The sequence below is a fragment of the Cotesia typhae genome, unplaced genomic scaffold (assembly GCF_013202065.1).
Source record: "Cotesia typhae breed Kobodo isofemale line unplaced genomic scaffold, CoteBio_Ctyphae contig_44, whole genome shotgun sequence".
In the NCBI taxonomy this organism is placed as follows: domain Eukaryota; kingdom Metazoa; phylum Arthropoda; class Insecta; order Hymenoptera; family Braconidae; genus Cotesia; species Cotesia typhae.
Window position 1 is genome coordinate 1,624,030 of NW_027423753.1, and position 21,277 is coordinate 1,645,306.

At 29.8% G+C, this 21,277-nt stretch overlaps 1 protein-coding gene and 1 long non-coding RNA gene across 15 annotated transcripts in view; one reads left to right on the forward strand and one right to left on the reverse strand.

Moving 5' to 3' along the window:
• Rdl (Resistant to dieldrin) overlaps positions 1-21,277 on the reverse strand; it is a 94,372-nt gene that overhangs the window by 23,802 nt on the left and 49,293 nt on the right. For 8 of the 14 annotated variants that reach the window (XM_074245069.1, XM_074245067.1, XM_074245063.1 and 5 more), the window contains exons 3-5: positions 19,082-19,149; positions 4,331-4,557; positions 1,439-1,521 (exon numbers count right to left, since the gene is read on the reverse strand). In XM_074245069.1, coding sequence (XP_074101170.1) covers positions 1,439-1,521; positions 4,331-4,557; positions 19,082-19,149 — 378 coding nt within the window. Of the gene's footprint in view, positions 1-1,438; positions 1,522-4,330; positions 4,558-15,399; positions 15,468-19,081; positions 19,150-21,277 lie in introns of all 14 variants that reach the window. The other 6 variants (XM_074245070.1, XM_074245065.1, XM_074245059.1 and 3 more) reach the window with 1 other exon arrangement.
• The window catches only part of LOC141528826 (uncharacterized), a 132,948-nt gene that overhangs the window by 11,518 nt on the left and 100,153 nt on the right, over positions 1-21,277 (forward strand). The window contains exon 2 of the long non-coding RNA XR_012479477.1: positions 15,900-16,021. This is a non-coding gene — a long non-coding RNA (uncharacterized LOC141528826). The remainder of the gene's footprint in view (positions 1-15,899; positions 16,022-21,277) is intronic.

A 21,277-nucleotide genomic window follows, 5' to 3' on the forward strand; every position in this document is an offset into this window, starting at 1 on the left:
GAATATTTTCCTTAAAATAGCCAAACTTCAACTATGAATATCTTTTAATCGGTTGAGTTTTTGAAAAAGTCATAAGAGACCTTTTTGTAAAGCATTCAATTTCTCACAAAATCTATGCCACGGAATATTTTTCCAAGCAGTTGGAAGCGAGATATAAATTTTTTTATCTGATTATTCGAAAAAAATAGAAACCCGCAAAGCGGAGGACCTTCCCGTTATAATTAAGAGCTTATACTTGGAGAGAATTCTTTTTAGGTGTCTACGAACCTATTTTTCAGAGTATAAAGTCAAAAATAAATTATTCGATTTTTTTGACCCACCCTACTGTGTATTATATATTATAAAATCTTTTTCCGTGTGACTTGAATGAACTTTAGATGCCCGGTAAAAATCGTCAGGGTTAAATTACATGCAAAATAAAAAAATCATGGAGAAAAGAGAAAAAAATGCCGAGAGTTTACGGAGAGGTTGAAAGTAGTTCAAGTGTCTCATTAGTTCAGCTTGGATATATGAAACAAGTGGCCGGGGAGAAGAAATAATAATAATATATATCCATAATAAAAATGTACAAGATCCATCTAGTTTTGTTATATTCTCAGTATCTCTTGGTGTCTTTCTTTAAATTATTTTTATTTATTTACTTTCATAAAAAAAAAAGTATCTCTAATTTTAACCAGAAATTTCATTTTATATTTTTTATTTTTTGTTATTATTACATCACATTGGTATTATTTATTCAGACAATTTATCTTGACGAGTGCTCGGCACATTGCAGATAAGCGTGTGCTCAATTGGCTGCACACAGTGCTGTCATTATAATTACAATCACTGGATGAATAAATAAATTATTATGACTCATGACCTGTGTGTATGTGTGGTGAATTAAAATTAACGAATCGGTGAGTGAATTGTGATTTTGTGGTGTAATAAAATAAACAATAATGAAAGACAAAACAGAGAGGGGCTACGCCTAGTTTTTATAAACTGGAGGAACTGGGTGGAAAAATAAATATTAAGTCGTGTATAAGTATGTTAAAAAATGCCCGAGGATAAAATAAAATAAAAGGAAAAACTTTTGTTACTCGTCAATATAAATTGGGACGAGTATTTACTTTGTTTTTTTTTTATTTTTTTTTTTATATTTTTTGCTTCAGTGACCTGAAAATGAAATTAATTTGGGAAACTAAAATCTGTCGCAATTACTGAATTTTTTTTATATTTTTTTTTTCTATACTTTTTTCCGAGCGTTTATTAATTTTTTTAGCGCAATTTATTTTGTGTGAATTGTGTTGACATTTTAAAAAGTTATATGAAATTATTTTTTTTTCTGTGTATTGTTTCAAATTTGATTTATTTTTGTTAGTTTTTCTATTCACGGTCTACCAATTCAATTTATATTTATTTATTTATAATCAAACTTTTATATAAAAATACTCACAGCTTTCGATTTCGATGTGACAAAGTTGTCGATCCATCGGGAAGTACTGTAGATTCATTGGACACGAAGCCGTGATTGTTAATCTAAAAAAAAGCAATAATCAATTTTATTTAAAATTGAATATTTAACGCTCATTAAATAGAATAAAGTAAAATAAAAAATAAATGAGATAAAATAAATCCTGTTTGACGAAACAGTTCCTCGGGACATGTCTACTTCATTTTTAAAACAATTTTTGAAAGCTCTCGCCTTCGGCGTAAGGAGAAAAGAGCTCACATGCGCATGGTCATGCATAAATACCTCGAGTTACATTTCTCCCTCATTTTACTCTTATTTAATTAACCGTATGGAAATGCAAAGCTCTTTTAATATAAATTACTTTTCAGCTAAATGCCAGAAAAAAGTTTTTATTTCCGCGCGTGGCATTTTTTTTTTTCGTACAGATATTTATTTATAAATAATTGGTTATTATAAAGGATGTAGGATTATGAATGATTTTCTTTAATAATAGATTGATTTATCAGCACTAAAACACCCGTTAGTGGTCCCCCAGGCATTTAGACAGCTTATCCGTTTTGAAACACGCTCGTACTGTCAAAATTCAGTGACCCTTGTTGGTGAATGCGATGAATGAAATGATTAATACAATCTGACAGACCGTCAATCCGGCTTTCTCGCTAAAATACCTTTTCAATGTGCTCATACTTGACTAACACAACAATAGACATCACAATATTATCTCTAATACACGGAACAGCAAAAAAAATATATATATATAAATTATAACAGTTTGACGTAGAAAAATAGAATTTTAAAAAAATTTCAAACTATAAAAAATAATTTAAGTTTTTTAACTAAAGATTTTTCAAATTAAAAAAAAAATGTTTTTTTAACCATGATATTTTTCTATATAATAAAATAATTTAAAAAAAAAAAATAGATCAATTTTCTGAAAAAGTAATTAGTAATTTCGAAAGCTAAAAAAAGTATTTACTATGACAAGACAACTGTTTTTATAAAACAACCTTGTCAATACCAATCAACGTGATTTTATTCTCCACTAGCTGGAAGGAAATTTCCGATACTCTGCGGTAAATAACATTGAATGAAAATAGTGTAAACATAATCGTGAAATATTGAGCTAAAAAAGCGAGGCCATTTCGAATCCACTGGATTATTTTCCTCGGGAAAAAATGGAATTAGCCGGGATACAAGTTAGAAGTATATATACTATCGTACAGTACACTAGTGGGAAACCAAAAGGCAATCGATATTAATGTAAGGTCGAACCGTCATCATACTGCTCTGATAACGAGGCCGTCTCACGCAATCTGACGTTTCTCATTTTCCTCATTCGCTCGTCAATCATACATATTAAATTATCGTTTGGTTTTTGCCCTCCATAATCTTTCCTACATTTTCTATCGCCACATATTGATGCTAATATTAAAAACGGCTACTTTTCTGCAAAAAAAAAAAAAAATGCTAAATTAAATCCACGACATAAAGTCCAGGAAAAAATAATAATTCGCGGCAATTAACAAGATAATTAGCCTAAATGGGATTGAGTCGGGGATAGTTAAACATTATCAGTATCAGTTTTATATGTTGGAACGGTTAAACCGGTAGTTAAAGGGCACCAGGAAGTTTGAATACACCCGATAGTTTATTTCACCCGCTTAATGTAGATCTAACCGGGTTTAAATGCTCTGCGTTAGCCTTCCGGATGGACGCTATTGCCTGTGGCCAATGAAAAATTCCAATACCAAGCTTCCTGCAGTCCCTCATTCCTCATCCCTTATCATATCCACCTACTAAAAAAAAAAAAAAAACAAAATAAAAGTGGCAAGAAAATTCCCTACATTAAATTTTTCTTTTTTAATATAACTTTTTAAATATCTTTTTATCGTACCTCGGTCATAAAAAATAATCTTCCCATAAATTCAGCATGCCCGTAAAATACTTTTTTCTTCTATTGTATATTATACCCACATTCGCTCTTTCGGCAATAAATTGTTATGAAATTTAAAAAGCTCTCTGCATGTTAATTATTAAAAGTTCGTCTATTTATACTATTTATATTAGTTGTTTAATTAAAGAGATAAATCCCGGCCGATTCGCTGTCTATTGTACGAACTCGAGCGAATGATACGAGGTAAGGGGATGGCTTTTGAATACAGTCCAGTTTGAAACGTTAATACGGAAATATCTGAGCAGAGGGTGAGTGCTGTTCGAAGCATGTACTACCGCGAGGAATACTCGTACTGGTAATAGTGTAGTACTTGTTCGATATAGTAACCAGTGGTCGTAAAATAGGATTCGAGAGTAGAGGTAAATACAAGACGAGAAGACTCGTGAAATAGGTTAGAGTATCTGAGATTCGATGAAAGGACGCCTGTTAATGCTTATACTACTGCTGTTGTACAGTAGTACAACCCCGTCCGACTTCTCGGGCCCCTTTAAATTGACTCTGATCCGCTTTGTGTTAATACTGTCAAAGTAAATTCACCGGGACAAGCTTAAGGGCCTTTACCTATAAATTCATTGTTAAATTTCGGTACAGTACCAACTTTATTACTTAAACTTTGTGTTTGTATTTTATTTGTTTAAAGGGTGTTTTAGTCTAGAGGCATAATTTAAAACTCGATAAAAAAAAAACCAATTGATATATTTTTTAAAATTATTTAATCATATTTTAAAAATTTTCAAGATAATTAATTTTATTTTTTTTTTTAATAAATACTATAAATAAATAAAATTTTTAATATGGTTAAAAATTAAAATTTGAAAACATAAAAATTTTTATTTTCAATTTTTAGACTAGAATTCCTTTTAATAAAAAAAAAAAAAAAATTCATATTATTTTAACAGAAATTGAAATAATATACTCACCGTATACTCCGTGTAATACTGCCAGAGTGATGTATACGAATGAACTCGTTGCTAGTGGTGGCAATGTGAAAGTACGACTGTTTTTCGTTGACAAAAAATGTATCTGGTACCCAGATATTTTTAATAAATTCCGAACCGACGCTGAGCGTTTCAACTCCAGGCCGCTTTTTAAATGCAAGCCGCGGGTCAGTCCAAAATTGCCGGAAGTAGAAATCCAACGTGAAATCCTATATTATCCCGGATGACACATAAAATATTATAAATATATATATATATATATATATATATATATATATATATATATATATATATATATATATATATATATATATATATATATACATGTACATATGTTTTAGAGAGTTAGTTTGTGACGAGGTAATTTCATTTCTCAAGCCATAATATATGCATAAATTTATATGTTTTGTATACATTAACTTGAGAGACGAAAATGAACGTTGAAGATACGGAACTAAATGAATATACTAAAAGTATAATGATAATAATAACAATAATAATAATAATAATAATAATAATAATAATAATAATAATAATAATAATAATAATAATAATAATAATAATAATAGTAGCAGTACTAAAAATAATAGTTGTTAAAGTAACATTATAATTACAGTTATAGTTGTGAAAATAATGTTATTAGGATAGCAAATAATTTATCTAAATTTATAAAAGCTCATCTAAATATGCACATACTATATGATATAAGAGCAGAGAAGGGAAATGTTGAAGCACACTTTTGAGTAATAAATTTTTAATTTATGGATTAAAATTTATCTTCATTCGACCTCACTTCAACGTTCCTATTTAAATATTACATTGTTTGAGTGCTCGGTTTATTATTTATAATGATAAATAATTAATATTATTATTAAACTTAAAAAATAGTCCAGGAACGAAGCCGTCACGATCTTTAAATTCCCAATCTAATTTTAATTCAACACCCTTCGTTGAATAATAATAATAATAATAATAATAATAATAATAATAATAATAATAATAATAATAATAATAATAATAATAATAATAATAATAATATATTTTCTCTTAGAGTCTCAAGCTAAAATAATTTTAATCGCGTTATATTTTGCAAGCAATTATCCATGCATTCTAATGGTATTTATAATTATAGCATCCATTATTCATCCTAAGGATTATATTGTAAAAGGGTTAAGCGACCACTTCGTTTGAGGACCAAAATCAATTTTACTTTGAGGATAATAATAGCAATAATTATAATTGTAAAAAATAAATTGTAAAGGATTTAATTAAGATGAGTTACATTAAACAACAAGTTGGCTATCGTAATCTCTAAACTTAACCATTACACTGGAAGTCATTACAAGACTCAACTAGCGTAATAATAATAATGATAATAATAATAAAAAATAAAAGGATCATTATCAAAGGATTTATGATACTGATTAGAGATAATAATGAAAAGAAAAATAAAAACAAAAGTAATAGTGTTTAAACTTTTCTAAAGCTTTAAACTCTTAACTATAGTTCGGTGTGTTAGTTCAGTGACGCGGTCGTTAGAGGCGCTCAGTAAGTCACGTGATCATTAGTATCGAAGTGGTTCTTCATTTCTTTTATTTACTTTTCTTCTTCGACTTCTTCGAGGTAGTTTTGCTTTTATTTCATTCGCCAGGTAATGAAAAGAGTTACCGGTTCGTCTTAAATCAGTTCGATACCTTTTTGCTTTTACTCTCAAAAAGTCTCGAGTTCGATAACCGCAAGATTGACTGTTACTAAGGGCTTAAGAGTTACGGCTAATTTTCATGATAAGCTTCTTTTTTTTTTTTTTTTTTTTTATTTAAATCAATACTTTAGTATCATTATTAGTATTATCTTTATAAAATAAAAAATACGACGGCCATATTGTTGGATAATTACTAAAATAATAGTTGACTCGTTTAAAGGAGTGGGTGTTTTTATCAAAGGAATTAAATTAAAGACGTGATAGAACGTCACGAGGAAATGTGTTAAGGTTAAGAAAATAAGTCCATACATATGTATGGATGTATGTATAAATGATGGTTATGATTTAAATATGTAATATGGAGAGAAGAGAAGAGCTGAAGAATAAAATTCGCTGTAGAGTAGTTAACAAAATATTCATGCTGCATGCTCAGTAGTTACGTGCGTGCCTTTTAGTGAATAACACAATATTAGTCTGATTATATATATGTTAATATTAATGTTAATATTTTATAAAAATATATGTATATGTAATGCACATGTATCTTAGGGCACGGAATCCTTATGCGCTCTTGTGAATTTTCTAATACCATCCTCTACCGCATGCCTTGCGATTGTGAGCCGAGAGAGCTCACTGATAAATCCCAGGCTTTGCTTAAAGACCAACTGAGTCTTGTTGTATTTTAAAAAACATCTAAGCTCTTATCTCTTTGACGTCTACTTTTTATGAAATAACACAAATAAATTTTTTAAAAATCTAAATAAAGATTTTTGGTTGCGAGAGACCATAAAGCCATTTCTGGATGGCTCTCTTGGCTAACGGCTGTAACTTTTCCGAGTTCAGGGCAATACATTTCTTAGACTTTAAAATTTTGTCTCTATTTTCACTGCACTTTTCCTCCTCGGTATCTTTTTATTATTTTTATTTATTTTTCTTATACCTATATACACATTTATTTTACTCTTTTTTTTTTTTTTTTAAGTTTATTTCTCTGGTATCTCGACAAGTTATTTGCCTCGTAACTTTAAAGTTGTAGACCGAGAATAGCCGGTTCGATTTATCGTAAGAATTAAATAGATATTCTCAAGATAAAATCCAAAAAATAAAGCATTTTTGTGAATTCTTTCGAAACTTTTTACTTAAAAAACTAAAAGCAACACGAAAATCCATTACGGTATTGTCGTTTATAATTTATCATTTTATATTTTATATTTTATCTGTTTGAGGATGAATGAATATTAATTTTAATATTAATATTAAAATAAAACTTTAAGAATTCAATCTAAGTCTTAGTAAAAAATATATAAAAAATTTTTTTTTATCAAACTCTTTTAGTTACTTCCAGTTCTTTTAATAGGTCACCGTAAAAGTTAACAGTCAAGTGCTTAATGGAACTTGTGCGGTATTACTTATTTTTATTCTCTGTCTCTGTACTCTAGTCATTTATATTTTTATTCGACATTACGACTTTTTCAACTTTGGATTATTGCATTAAGAATAATAAAATTTTATTAAAATTATTATAGAATTTCGTGAATAAAAAAAAAAAAACATGTTTTTAGATGTTCAATTTTCATATTGAGTTTGATATAATCATACGTGTACATTTTTTTTTAATTTTTTGAGTAGAAAAAATCTATATTATTGTGAAAAAAAAATATATTTAGGTAAAAATTATTATAAAAAATTTAATTGAATTTTATAATAAAACTTTGAAGTAAAATTTTAATTTTATTTCTTAGTTTTTGAAATTTAACTCTCTTGTAGTGAGAAAATTTAGCTATCATGCGCCATCTACCGGAGGTTTTTAAAACTATAATTAATAAAAAAATTATATATGATCATATGAAGCCTAATATTGAAGTATCAAGTCGCATAAGGACGTATTAAAAATCATGGACGGATATATCAGACAATTTTTTCAAGGAATGGCACAAAACACTAGCTAGTCATGAAACTATTTTCAGATTTTTCCCATTGTTTTCTAATGGCGCGTGTAGATACAAACCCAAATCGTAGAGGTATTTTTCGTACAAAGAGAAGGAGAGTTGATATTGGTAAGAACAAAGGGATAAAGTATCATCGGCTTTGGTAGACTCTATCGCAATTCATTTCCCTTTGAGAGTCCAACTATTTGGAGCAACTATCCGCACAGTTTTCGAGGGATACTCTGCAAAGGGATAAGGGAGCTTCTGGGTTCTCTCTGGAATATTGGGAGTCTAAATACGAAAAAGAGGAAACTTTCTTTTCAATAAAACCGTGGTAGAATACTCTATATATAATGTAATAATACAAGTATTAGAGGGAGAATGCGGTTGAGATAAGTGATCAGCTGGAAAGATAAAGAATAGGCGATATGCGAGCGGTATTATTCTTCGGGGTTGATTCATCGAGGGTAAAATAAGATGACGAGGCCGGAGGGGAGAAAGTTGAGCCAAAGGGTGAATCAAGGACGTAAAGACGACTCGGCTATTAGGAGGACATAAGGAGTTTATGGGTGTCAAGGGATCCCAGAGTAATCCAACAGTCTCCGGCGTTTCGCATTCAACTTTCAAAACTTTATTTGTTTAAATGAACCAAAATTTTATTTTATACGAGAAGATATAAAGACAAAATGATAATTTTTGCTAGAAATATGGAATACTATAAAAAATCAGAAGTGAATTTTCACTTCTATTGTAGAAATTGGAAAAAAATATTGATGCAAGTATAAAAATTTATTTTTTATCAAATTGAGGAAAAAAAAATTTTTTTCATAAATGACCATTTAAGAAATTATCAAAAATGACATATAGAGTATTATGGGCACATAAAAAATTACAGATGGCCACGTCAGAAAATATTTTCACAGACAGATTATCTATTTAAAAAATGAAGAAAAAATATTTTAAAACAAAAAGTCGGGATTGTCATTTTAAAGAGGATTTTCAAGTGGATGGACTATAAACTAGCCAAATGCACCTGCCATCCACTTGACGTAACAGTATGGCTACTTAGACCTGGCTGCAAATAATCGTCTCTTGACATTTTTTATTATTTATTTTCTTCGCTCAACATTTTCCAACTCTTGTTGTCTCTAGTCTAGTCTGGCTCTCAGCTCCTTATCGAAAAATATTTTTAAAGAGAAAAAAGTAAAAAGGACTTTTGTGATGTTTAAGATGTTTGCTCGTTCGAGTGTCTCGACTTAAATAATAATAATAATAATACCAACAACAACAACAACGAAAAAAAAAAAATGATAATAGTTTATGTCGGTTGTCGGTTGTAAAAGCAAATTTAAATATTGAAGACAGGATTTTGAATTGAACGTCTCGTCTGACGGTCCACGTGACGATTTTCTCGAGTAGAAAATAAGTTCCTGTATGTACAGATATAGGGACCGAATCAAACGGCGTTTGCTTTCTATACGGAGCAACGTAGTATAGTATATGATCTCGTTTAATTTCAACGACGGCGTGTGTTGGGTACAACGCATTTGGCGACTCTCCAGCCGCACTGCGGCCCTGTTGTCGTCTCGAACAACTCGGTGGCTGGCTGGCTGGCTGGCAATCCCCGGGGATGATGGTCTCGAGGACGTCGCGGGTGGTACCGACCCACCGCGTAATATCACGACACCACTACCAAACTAAAAGGTATACTCAACTCAACTCCTCCTCGTAAATGTGAGCTCCACCAGCTGAGACATTAAATTCGTAGCTGGGGTTCATAAGTATATTATCATATTATATGCCAGCTCTGCGCTGTTAGGGGGATTTTTTGCTACTGATCGAAGCTCCGCGTAAATTATCGTCTTTGCTGATTTTGTTTTTCTTTCATTATAAGTATAAATCCATATTTGATATAACAGCTCTTTTTTTATTCAATTACGATAAGAGTTCAGCTTGTAGAGACTAGAACAATTTGGTTAAATATTGAATTTTTAAGTTAAAAATACCTTTCAGTATTATTTTGATATTATTATGACTTAGTATTTAAATTTTTTGGAATCAACGAGCATTATCACAATTAATACAAAAATTCAGGTCAGAAATTTAATAATTAGTTGTTGATAACCATATAGGGTTTGTTATGTCTATATATAATTTTTAATGCATCTATATTAAGCTTAATACGGTCATAAATGTCCAAATATAATTTTTCGATTAAAGATAGTTCTAAAAATCTCCACTGGGTGGCGCATGGTCGTTAAATCTTTTCCCTATTAGAGAGTTAAGTTTCAGAACTTAAGTTTTAGAGTAAAAATTATATTCTGACTCTTCTGAAGAGCTTCTTTGACAATTATTTTTAGTTGAATTAATTACTGAATATGGCTAAATATAAAAATTGACCATATTAAAAATTTTTTACAGGGTTTTAGCAATAATTTATCCACTTATGCGTCTTAAAAGTTAATATTTTCCAGACTGTAAAAAATCCGTCAATTAAAATTGTAGAGGAGATTTAAATCCACTTCACTCGCGTATCAATACTTAACTTTTTCAAGTGTAGAACAGAAATCGTTATCATTATCACGATGACACGTATGAAAAACAAGCGACTGGGGAAATCATAGCCGTTGGTGTCGAGAGTAACATCTGAAGAAACTTAACCAAAGATAATTCGATTGAATTGGGTCACGAGTTTCAGCAAAAAATAAACGCTTATCTCGTTAGCAAGAAAGAGGTATCTGGGGATCCTCCGGAGCTGTCGAGCTCGAGAGGTTTAGGGGTAAGAGTCTAATGCAGGATCGAGAACGAGATAAAAAATCAACCGAGCTTAAGACTACAGATAATCTCTCTTGAAAAGGTACAAAATGTTTAAGGTTCGGGAAGACTAATGCCCGGTAAATATACCAAAAACCTTGACAAGGGTTCTCCAGCCCCTTTATCACCAGAGAGGATGTTATATTGAGGGTTCTGCGTTAATATATAATATGTAACATTACTTCGGGCGTGATCGACTTGAAAAATCGATTGAAAATGCCTCCATTTATTTAAAGTTGTTTTGATACGACAGCCCCACCCTCACCGCTCTTTTCGGTGATCCTCTCAATCCCTCAAATACTTGTCATAAAAATCATCTTTCATTTCTCCCTAGTTTGAATTTAAAAAAAAAATTGATAGAATTTTTTTCTATTTTTTTTAACCCAGAAAAAAAGTGTCGCTTTAATTTCACCTTAAGATTTAATTGACAAGGTATGCGGTAATGGTCAAAAGCAAATACAAGCTGCAAAGCTTACCAAGCAATTTATTTTTGGTTTATCTGGACAAACAAACCCCAATCCCTTGACTAGGGGGCAGAAAAACGTTCGGAATTATTTTTACAGCTTCAAAATACATTAATTAGATTTAAAAAGTAAAAAAAATATAATTTAATAAAACTCGAGTAAATATTTAATCCTCTGATGAATAAATGTCTTTGAGCTTTAGGTATATTAATTTACAACATAAATATAATAAAACGTGTATGTATAAATTATGTCCGTAGAATAAAATATCAACCTAGCTGGAGGTATACTAAAATTAAAATTGTAAATTTATTCAAAATATATATACCATGTATAATTTAAAAACAAACTTCACAAACAATTTTTAGCAGTTATCTTTTTACTATTTAATTTTTTTTAAATTAATAAAATTGAATTTTTGAAGCGTAAAAAAAAGGACTGAACGTTTTTCCATTTATTTCAATTAAAATATCTTCTACAGTTGCTAAATGGATGCACAGTATAATAAATAACAATTATAAGATTAATAATAATAATCATAGTAAATTGCAATATGCAGTATGAAAGCATACACATGACGCGGCGGCGGCCAGAAGCGCACTGCACACACTGACAATATGATTTCGTAGCATCTCGACTTTTGTATCATGTCGATTTATTTTTTAATAATAACTTTTAATCACTCGTTTATTTATTTATTTATTTATTTATTCATTTATTATTGTTTTAAATCGCAACCCGAGTTATTTTCGAGTTCGAGGTTTATTTGCAATCCACGGGGTCCTTGTACGTAGAATGCAATTCCGTCACACATTAATAACCAACAGCCAGCGTAATTAATTAATCCCTAAAACAATTAATTAGCTCGCTATTGTTGGTTTAAATTAAGTGCGAAGATTTGGATTTTATTTAGTTAAGTTTTAGTAAATTTTGAGTTTATTTTTTAATTTTTTTTATTAATTTAGTAGGAGTTGTCGGGATAGGATCGATTAATTTGGAGAACAAGAGAAATCGCGAGTCACGTTCCAGGTGACAGTGTCGATTACTTGATTTGGTTTCCGCACAGGGCTCAACACCTGGGGTCCAGTCTCGTACATTCAGTTTCAGTATTTTTAATTAAAAAAATTATTTTTTTTTTTTTATAAATTATTTCCACGACGGTACAGCCCTCAAAACACCTCTCGGGGTTTCTCTCTTTCTCCCTTTAATTTTAGCCAGATTATTCTCACCTCCAAATTTTTAATTTTAGATCGAGTCCATCAATAGAACTTTTTATCTTTATTTTTTTTTTTTGGAATTATAATTTAGACAGAATTATAATTTATAAATTTTAACCAATAGTGCGTTAGCGGTCGATTTAAATTTTGATTTTTAATTTTATTGTTTTAGCGGTTAATGTAAATTTGAATCTGAATGTACAAACCGGAACTTCAGTCGATTGCTACTGGAATATATCATAATAAATACAGAATATTATGCTAAACCTAAAAGTACGAAAAAAATTTTAAATAAAATAATAATAATAGTAGTAATAATAATAATAATAACAATAATAAATGTCCATATATTGTTTACATAAATACGACTGAACATTTACGATTTATAATCAGTAGTGGCCTACGGAGCTCGAGTTTCAAGTGTCCAAACAGTACCCCCATGAAATTTATTTATATAAAAAATATATATGCTGAAATATAAAACATATTTATTAAAAATAAATCAAAAATATATTTTTTTATTTTATAACTATAATTGAAACATAATTACAATATATAAAAAATTAATTTAAAATTATATAATTTAAAATATTTTGCAAAAATTAAAATAAATTAAATAATTATATTTTAATTTATTTTAAGCATAATTAAAATATAAAAAATATATTTTTAATTATTTTTTTTCACGGGGGTAAAAAAGTCCTCTGAGTTTTTCGTCAAAACTTAAAAATTCACTTTAGTTCGAAAAAATGGAAAGAAACTTTCAATAGTTCGGTGTAAAAGCCTTTGCTCGTTAAATAAATAAAAGTAAACAAAATACCAACCAGAGCGGAGCTTTACATACAAAGCGATAAGATTTTAGATAGTGATAGTGACAGAGATGTAACAAAACGTATATATGTATGTATTTAATAGATGAAGATAGAAACAAAGACAGAGATAGATACAGAGATAGAGAGGAAAGATCTAATGAAATTCGTAGCGAGTGCCAAGCCCGAGAAATTATCTTCGACTTCCGGTCCAAGCCAGAGCGTAACGTAACGGTTTTTCATTAGAGGTTTGGCTCGTTAGACGCCCCAGACCCAAATCCAGACGTACATTCAAGACGCCTTTGTACTGTACTATATTTGAGTTCCTTCGACTTTAGCGCCAGCTATAGCTTAAAGACTCAACGATTTGCTTCTATTCGAGCTTTCGTTCAATTAAAATAATATATGTTCGTCTATACGTAAATATATATACACCTTTTCACTCATTATTTTATCAAAATAATAATAATAATTGATTAAATAAAAAAAATCTTTAAACTATAGCTTCACTTTTTATTTTAAAAAAACTCAGAGGATTTTTAGAATTGAATTTTAAATTGTTTAATCATGAAAATAAATTATTATTTTGTTTTGGTTGAACTTGAACTCCGCGGGTTTGGTCATGCATTGTAACACACATTGTTTATACACAAATTAATAATTAAAAATTAATTGTGTATATAAACGCAATCAATCACAATAGATATGATAAACGAGATTGTCAAATATAATAATAATAATTGATAAAATGTGAATCTTGCGAAGACTGTGGAACGTAGCAAGGTTCCCTTGTAACAGTACAGCCAACCAAACAGCCGTGACGAGCTAAAAATATTGTTAGTTAAATCTATAAGTTTTTTTTTTTTTTTTTTTTTTTCAGCGTCTTCTGTGTTTTTTGTATCTCAAATGACAAGCTCTTTAGTGGAAAAATGTTGATCCGTGGATTAAAATTGTTGTTGAATAAGTTGAGTGGAACGCGAGCGAGCATCAATAACAATAAAATGCAAAACAAACTCCCGATTAATACAATTCAAAATCAAAACGAACAGTAACAAAACACAGGCAACAGTTAGTTCAACACTTTTTTTATTTATTTCTACTGCCGTAAAAAACAATAAACACTAAATTGACGCTCGCTCGCTGCTGGCTTACTTTGGAAGGGAATTTTTCGTGTGTTTATTTGTGAAAACATTTTTTGACATGGCCATATATGGCTTAATATGCTTATATATAATTTTTTGGTATATCCATAGATGTCATAATATGGTCAGATATATAATAAATGACCTAATATGTACATACATAATTTTTTATATGGCATAATATGGCCAATTGCCATATTATATGGCCATATATGATATAATATGCTTTGATCACGATATATGAAAAAATATAACGCCACATAACAAACGATATATGGCCATATTAGGACATATATGGCATAATATGGCCAATTCCCATATCCGGGCATAAATGAATTTATTAAAACAAATTTATTTACGCATATAAAGCCATATATGGCCATATTAAAAAATTTTATATGGCCATATATAACCATATCAGGCCATATCAGAAAATTTTTTTCTGAACAATTTTTTTACAATAAAAGAAGGTACGATTTTATCGAAAAAATTTAACTGATTGTTCCTGTTATTTTTATAAAAATTAAGTTCTGGAGTTTATATCTAATCATCTGAAAAAAAATGGTGACGGTAAAGCTTGTAGAATGTGATTATAGCGGTAAAATGGGTTCTTTTGATCTGAAGAGATTTCAAGAAGAGGTATCACTGTCAGTTACGATCGTACCTTCTTTTAAAAATAAAAAAAAAACGTAATAGAAATTGTGAGGAGTAAAAAAGGTAAAGAGCGACTAGACGGGTGATACGTACAGGAGATGAAGAGATGTCAGTGGTTGTCAGTGAAAAAAGATAAAAAAAAAAAAATAGATAGAAGATGGATGTGTTGGGAGCAACTACAAACGACCTAGAAAGGGATTTTAGTCAGGAAAAGGGTTTATTACATATAATAGTTTGTTCGGGAAAATCCGAAATAGGAAGGATCGTAAAGGAGGATTGACTCTATATTGACGTTAGTTGTACGATTAAGAGGCACCGTACCATCAACACCTCCGACACAGAACTGATGCTGAGGACATACATCGTGACGCCAACTTCCACGGGCGGACCTGGAATCATCAAAAATACCACCGGCTTGCTCCACGATCATCTCCAACAAACTCTTTTATCATCAAATTATCCCTTTAATTATGTAATGAGAATTATAAATAAAGTCAAAAATTATTTTTTCATGTCCTCTGAGGTCTCACTGTCTACTGCCAATTTTTTACCTTTAATTTCTTTGTATAATTTTTAATTTTGGAAAAAAAAAAAAAAAAAAACTCATGTGAGAACTTGAAAAAATTGTCGTACTCAAAAATAGTGCCCTGAAAAAAAAATTCGCTGTATGAAGAAGCTCCCACCCTGCACGGAACCAAATCAACTGATGTTCCAGGCTAGAATAAAATAATGTTAACCTTAATTAATTAATTAATTGAATAATAAATAAAATAAAAATATTTAATTTTAATTCTTATGTTTATTTTATAAAAATGTTCCAGATTGTTGGATCAGTTGCGTTTAGAGTGGGTTTGTCAAGTACCAATTAATTATACGAGGTGTTCGCGGAAGGGATATGGAAGAAGACATCATGGTTACTTAGCAGCGCATCTTCGGAGCTCAGGTATTTACTCTCATTTATTTAATTATTTATTGCCCTGAATATTTTTTTTTTTTTTTGTTTGTAACCGCGTTTTGTTGCGATGGGGAGGAATTATCAGTGCTGGCAGCGGGCAGCCCATCTCAGCAGCCGCGGCATAGCAGCTAGCGTCTAATGGGATGGCATATTTACTTAAATTAATGTTTTATACAAATATATGCCTCTAGGTTTGCCATATATTTGTATTTACTTGTTAAAAAAAGAAAATTAATTGATAAAAATCGCTTGAAATTTTTTCGTTGGTTTCTCAACCGAATTTTGAATTATTTATTCAATTAACGTTTTTATTTATTTACAATTAAAAAAAAAGGGAAATAATAATCATAAGGAATAAATTGAAATTTATAAATTGAAATTGAAACTATTTAAAAATAGGGTGTGGATGCCTTACAGATAACTGTGATAAACTTTTGATAATTAAAAATTCAAAAATTGAAAATAATTAATCAATAAATTGAAATAGTTGCATGCCGGTGTCTATAAACGACATACACTTTTCTAAGGCACTAATGATTAAGGATAACATCACATATTTAAATGTGAATGATAATAGTAATAATAATGATAATTAAATAAAATATATTTTTAAAATTGAAATCGACTAGTGAAAACAGGGGAGTGCCATTTTAAATAAAATAATTGCACTAACATATAAATATAACCATCAAGTATTTATCTATAATTATTTGATCACAGTGCAAGTGTAAGTGTGTCTAACGATAACGATTAAAACCAACGGTTTAATGTTCGTTTGATTTAACAAAAGTAAATTATAAGTCAAATGAGTGAACTGAGAAAAGAAATTTTAGTTGAAAAAGATTTTCAGGCTAAAGAATTTATTTTGATTAATTATTTTAATTTGTTGATTTCTTGGCAAAAGATTTGTTTTGGAACAAGAAAAAAAATTTTTTTTAGACAGGAAAATTAAAAAAAATTCTAACATATTTTTTTTATAAACTTATTAAATTAATAAATTTAATTTGAAGTAAAAATCTCCTATTTAATCAAAAATCGGCTCTCATAGTCTAAATAATCAATTAAATAATTTAATAAAATTATTTAAAAAATGTGACGACCTTAGTAGAAGCCGAAAAATAATTTATAAATTTTTCTAAATGTAAAATTTACATAAATAACATCAAAAATTAAAAAATATGTACTTTAAAAATATTATCAACTTAATAAAACTTTTTTTTTATTTTTCTAAATATTTTCTTTAGCCAAGAATTTTTTTCAGCTTCAAAAAAGTTAAATAATAATTATTTAATAGTAAATTTGAACAGAACTAAGACAAAAAAGAAAATAAACTTAAAAAAATATTTTCTTGCTCCAAAAAAATCTTAATAGATTAATTTTCCTTTCTCAGTGGATAAAAAATGTTAAACAAGTGGTTCTAATGGCTGTTGTATTAATTCTTCGGAAGAGTAAAGCAAAAGTAAAAGGAGGTTAAGAGTCAATAAACAGGAGGACTAATCGAATAGCTAATTAAGATGGTCAATAGAACGAGAAAGCTCGTAGCAGGTAGTTGGTAGTAAACTAATTTAATGAAACGGACACTTGGTTCTTCTTGATTCTTAAAGCTCAGCTCTCTTCTCCTGGTGTCTGGACTTGTTGTCTCGTCTTTGTTCGGTACAACTTGAGATCCCCCTTTTATACTCGTTCACCTCTCGAGCCCTCTCGATTAAACTGTTTCATCCACTCTTGATTTTCCGACCCACCCCGTCCGTTCTAACCCACCATTCGATCTCATCTCACCCCAGGCTCTCAAACCGCCGGGCTTTTATCAGTTGAGAGCGCAACCGACGTAGCAACTACGTGTCCACATCCGTTCGCCGTTCCCATGTCCTGTTCTCTAACAGTGACGAATGTCCTTGTGTCCACCACACTGCCCCCGTGTCGTCGTATCCCGGTGTAATTAACTCCCTGCTGCGCTTCAAATCGGTCATGTTACTCTATGGTACGCTTCCTCTCGATGAATTGTATCTGTAACTGGTACATCTCTCGAAACTCTATTTCCACTAGATACCCGTCAATACCCGACACTGACACTTACTATTACCGAAAAAAACAAAACTAATCTCCAAAAAAATTTATATCGAAGGTAGAAAAAAAATTTGTAGCTTAATTTTTGAAAAAAAAGTCTTAAATTATCAAATAAATATATAATTAATTGAAAAAAAAAAATTAAATACGTTTTTAATATTCTATTTTTGGACATTTTTAATGAAAACTTGATTTAAGTAGAAAAATGTTTAAACTTAGAAATTTTATTAAAAATCCAAGAATTTTATAACTTGATTCAATAAAATTTTTCCGAATAATTTTTTTTATCATCAAAACTTTTTATTTATTAAGCTACATATTTTTATACCTTTAACATATATTTTTGTATGGATTAGTGCAAGTAAATACTAATTTCATTAAACCAAGCTCTACTTTCTCCATTAATATTAATTTTTGCTCCATTAGAACCACGTGATTTAGAGATGTATGTCAATAATAATAACTAATAACAAAATACCAAAATAAATTCAATAGTATGTTAGGGAGTTATGGTAATAAATAGCTTTTCATTAAATTTACCCAGCAAATGATTCAGGAGGTGGAATTCAAACGAGACAATTTAGGTTTAGGTTTTTTTGAAACGGGTTTTTTTTTTTTTTTTTAATTTCTCAATTGGATATTTTAAAAAATAACATTTTTTGGGGTTTGTGGGATGTGAAAATTAAAAATTGGAGCTTTATCACTTTTTTTCCTTCAAAATTTGCATTATTTCGGCTTAAAATTCCTTGTCCAAAACTGCTGTAACTTTTGAACCAATCAATATTTCCGTTTGAAAATTTTACAATACCTTCTTTTGACCTTACTTCGAAAATTGGTATTAGAAATGATCCAATCAGTGGATTAATAAATTAAAAAAATTTTTGAGTGGTAAAAAAAGTAACAAAACTCCAATAAAAAATAGTGAAAACTAATTCGGCGATTGTATAAATGTTTTTTGTATAAGAAGACCTAAGGTAGTACCATTTTGACTTCTGATAGCGAGCTGATACTCAAGACGTACATGGTGACGCCAACCTCGACAGGCGGACCTGAAATTAAGGTTATTAAAACTGAGTCGGCCTAGCTGGCCGAGATACCAATCAACGGTCTAACATCATTAACTCTCTAAATTTTTCAATTTATAAAAAAAAAAAAAAATAGAAAAAAAAAACAATTTTATTTTTATTTTTAATTTTTATTTATTGATATTAGATTTGAATTTATTAATGAGAGTAGTATGCTAATTAAAAATGATTAGTCAACCTAGTTAGCATTAAATATTGGATATGAGATATTAGATTTTAATATAATTTTATAATAATTTATTGGCTCGATAAATCCGTCAGATGATAATTACTTTTCAATATTATACAATCACAGTGGCGTAGTCTGTCATCTGGCGTTTGTACGGCAACAACCAACCGGTTAGCGTATCTATACATCGATAAACCAGAAATATGTGACAGCACACCAAAATGGCCGGCGAATTAAATTTATATTAAACACTTTCGCATGATAACCAGATGCCATAACGTTCATCGGATTATCATCCAAACCACATCAAACCCCACCGAGATACTTCTGAGCCATGTTTACCCCTTCAAATTTCGCATATTCTATACATTTTTTTTAAAACTATTTTATTTGGTTCGTTTGATCGCTTATCGATTTAATTCTCTACACTCGCGCAAATAAAATATTTGATTAGAAATTTATTTATGTGCGGAGGAATATTACCAATAAATAACTCGCAGAGGAATGTCAAAAATTTTCATATAAAATCGGTATTTTTAAGGGCTTAAAAATTGTTCTGTGAAATTTTGTAAATACTTAAAAAAATTTATCAAAGTGTCAAAAATTGAATTTTTCTCGTTTTTAATTTTTTCTCGTTATTGTATTATTTTTTATATTAAAAATTATGTAAATTTTCAAAATTTACAAGTCAGTATTTTTATTCCTGATCAGTCAAGAATTTTTTAAAGTAATTACAATCCTAAAATAATTTAATTATTTTTTAATTAAAAAAAAATTAAAATATTTTCCTTACAAAATATCACTAAGCTGAACAAAAATTTTAAAAATTCAATTTTTGAAATTAAAAAAAATTTCAAGTAATCTCTAAAAATTTTTTGAGCTAATTTTTAAAACACAATAAACTAACACATTTTTTTAGTGACCCTAATCTACAACGAAACTTTGTAGCATGTAAACAAGCGTAACAATATTATCAACTAAACCGAATAACTCCCTTAACATCTTTGTGTCACCCAGCCAGTATATTGAAGCGATACATTACACCCCCCTTCCCCCCGTAACATTGTTGTAAATTTCGGCCATACATCGGTGAGATACCTGTGACCCTTGAACCTATACGTGACGTATGTTACTCAGGGGGCTCGTATTTCATGATATTGCGAGTAGTCCCCCAAGCCCGGTCCTCTGCCCGGATTCAACGGGTGACTGGTTGGCTCGCTGGCACTGTTATATATAACGGATGAGTGGTGATATGTTTCCGGACATATACATGCACCAACACACCCTACTCGAGCTCTGTTCGTGTTTCGTGTATGGTCATTTTGTTGATTGATATTTGTCGCAACTTTGATGGTGTACAATCCTGACGATTAATTTTTATCCACTTTAAACTTTCGCCGATGGACAACATACAAACATTACACTAGTTTGTTGGGGTACACGTCCCATTCGGGTTCATCATATCGTTTGTTTTAGCAAAAATAACCTACAATATTTTCTTCGATGATATTTATCAGTTATAACTTTTTTATCGGGTCAATTTATTTACATAAATTTGAATTTATCTACAAGAGTATGTGTATAAAAACGGCAATGTTTAAATTAGCAGGATGTATGTTGTGTATTGTAGGTGCAGTTCGACGCTTTTAATTAAATTATTCCAACGTTGCGGAAAATTAATACTTTTATTATTGAATTTAATTCGAGTTGATAATGGCATTGATGTTGATCTGATCACTCGTTTTTATTTTTATTTTTAATTTACGTTAAAAAATTTTTCATTCAAGTAAAACTACTACAGCACTTTACCAAATTTAACGCGCAATTATTTATTTTTCATCGATATTACCTAACTGGGTAAACATCCAGTTTGTTCAGCTGAGCAAATTTTATAAATATACCGAGGGATTATTTTAGCTGAGA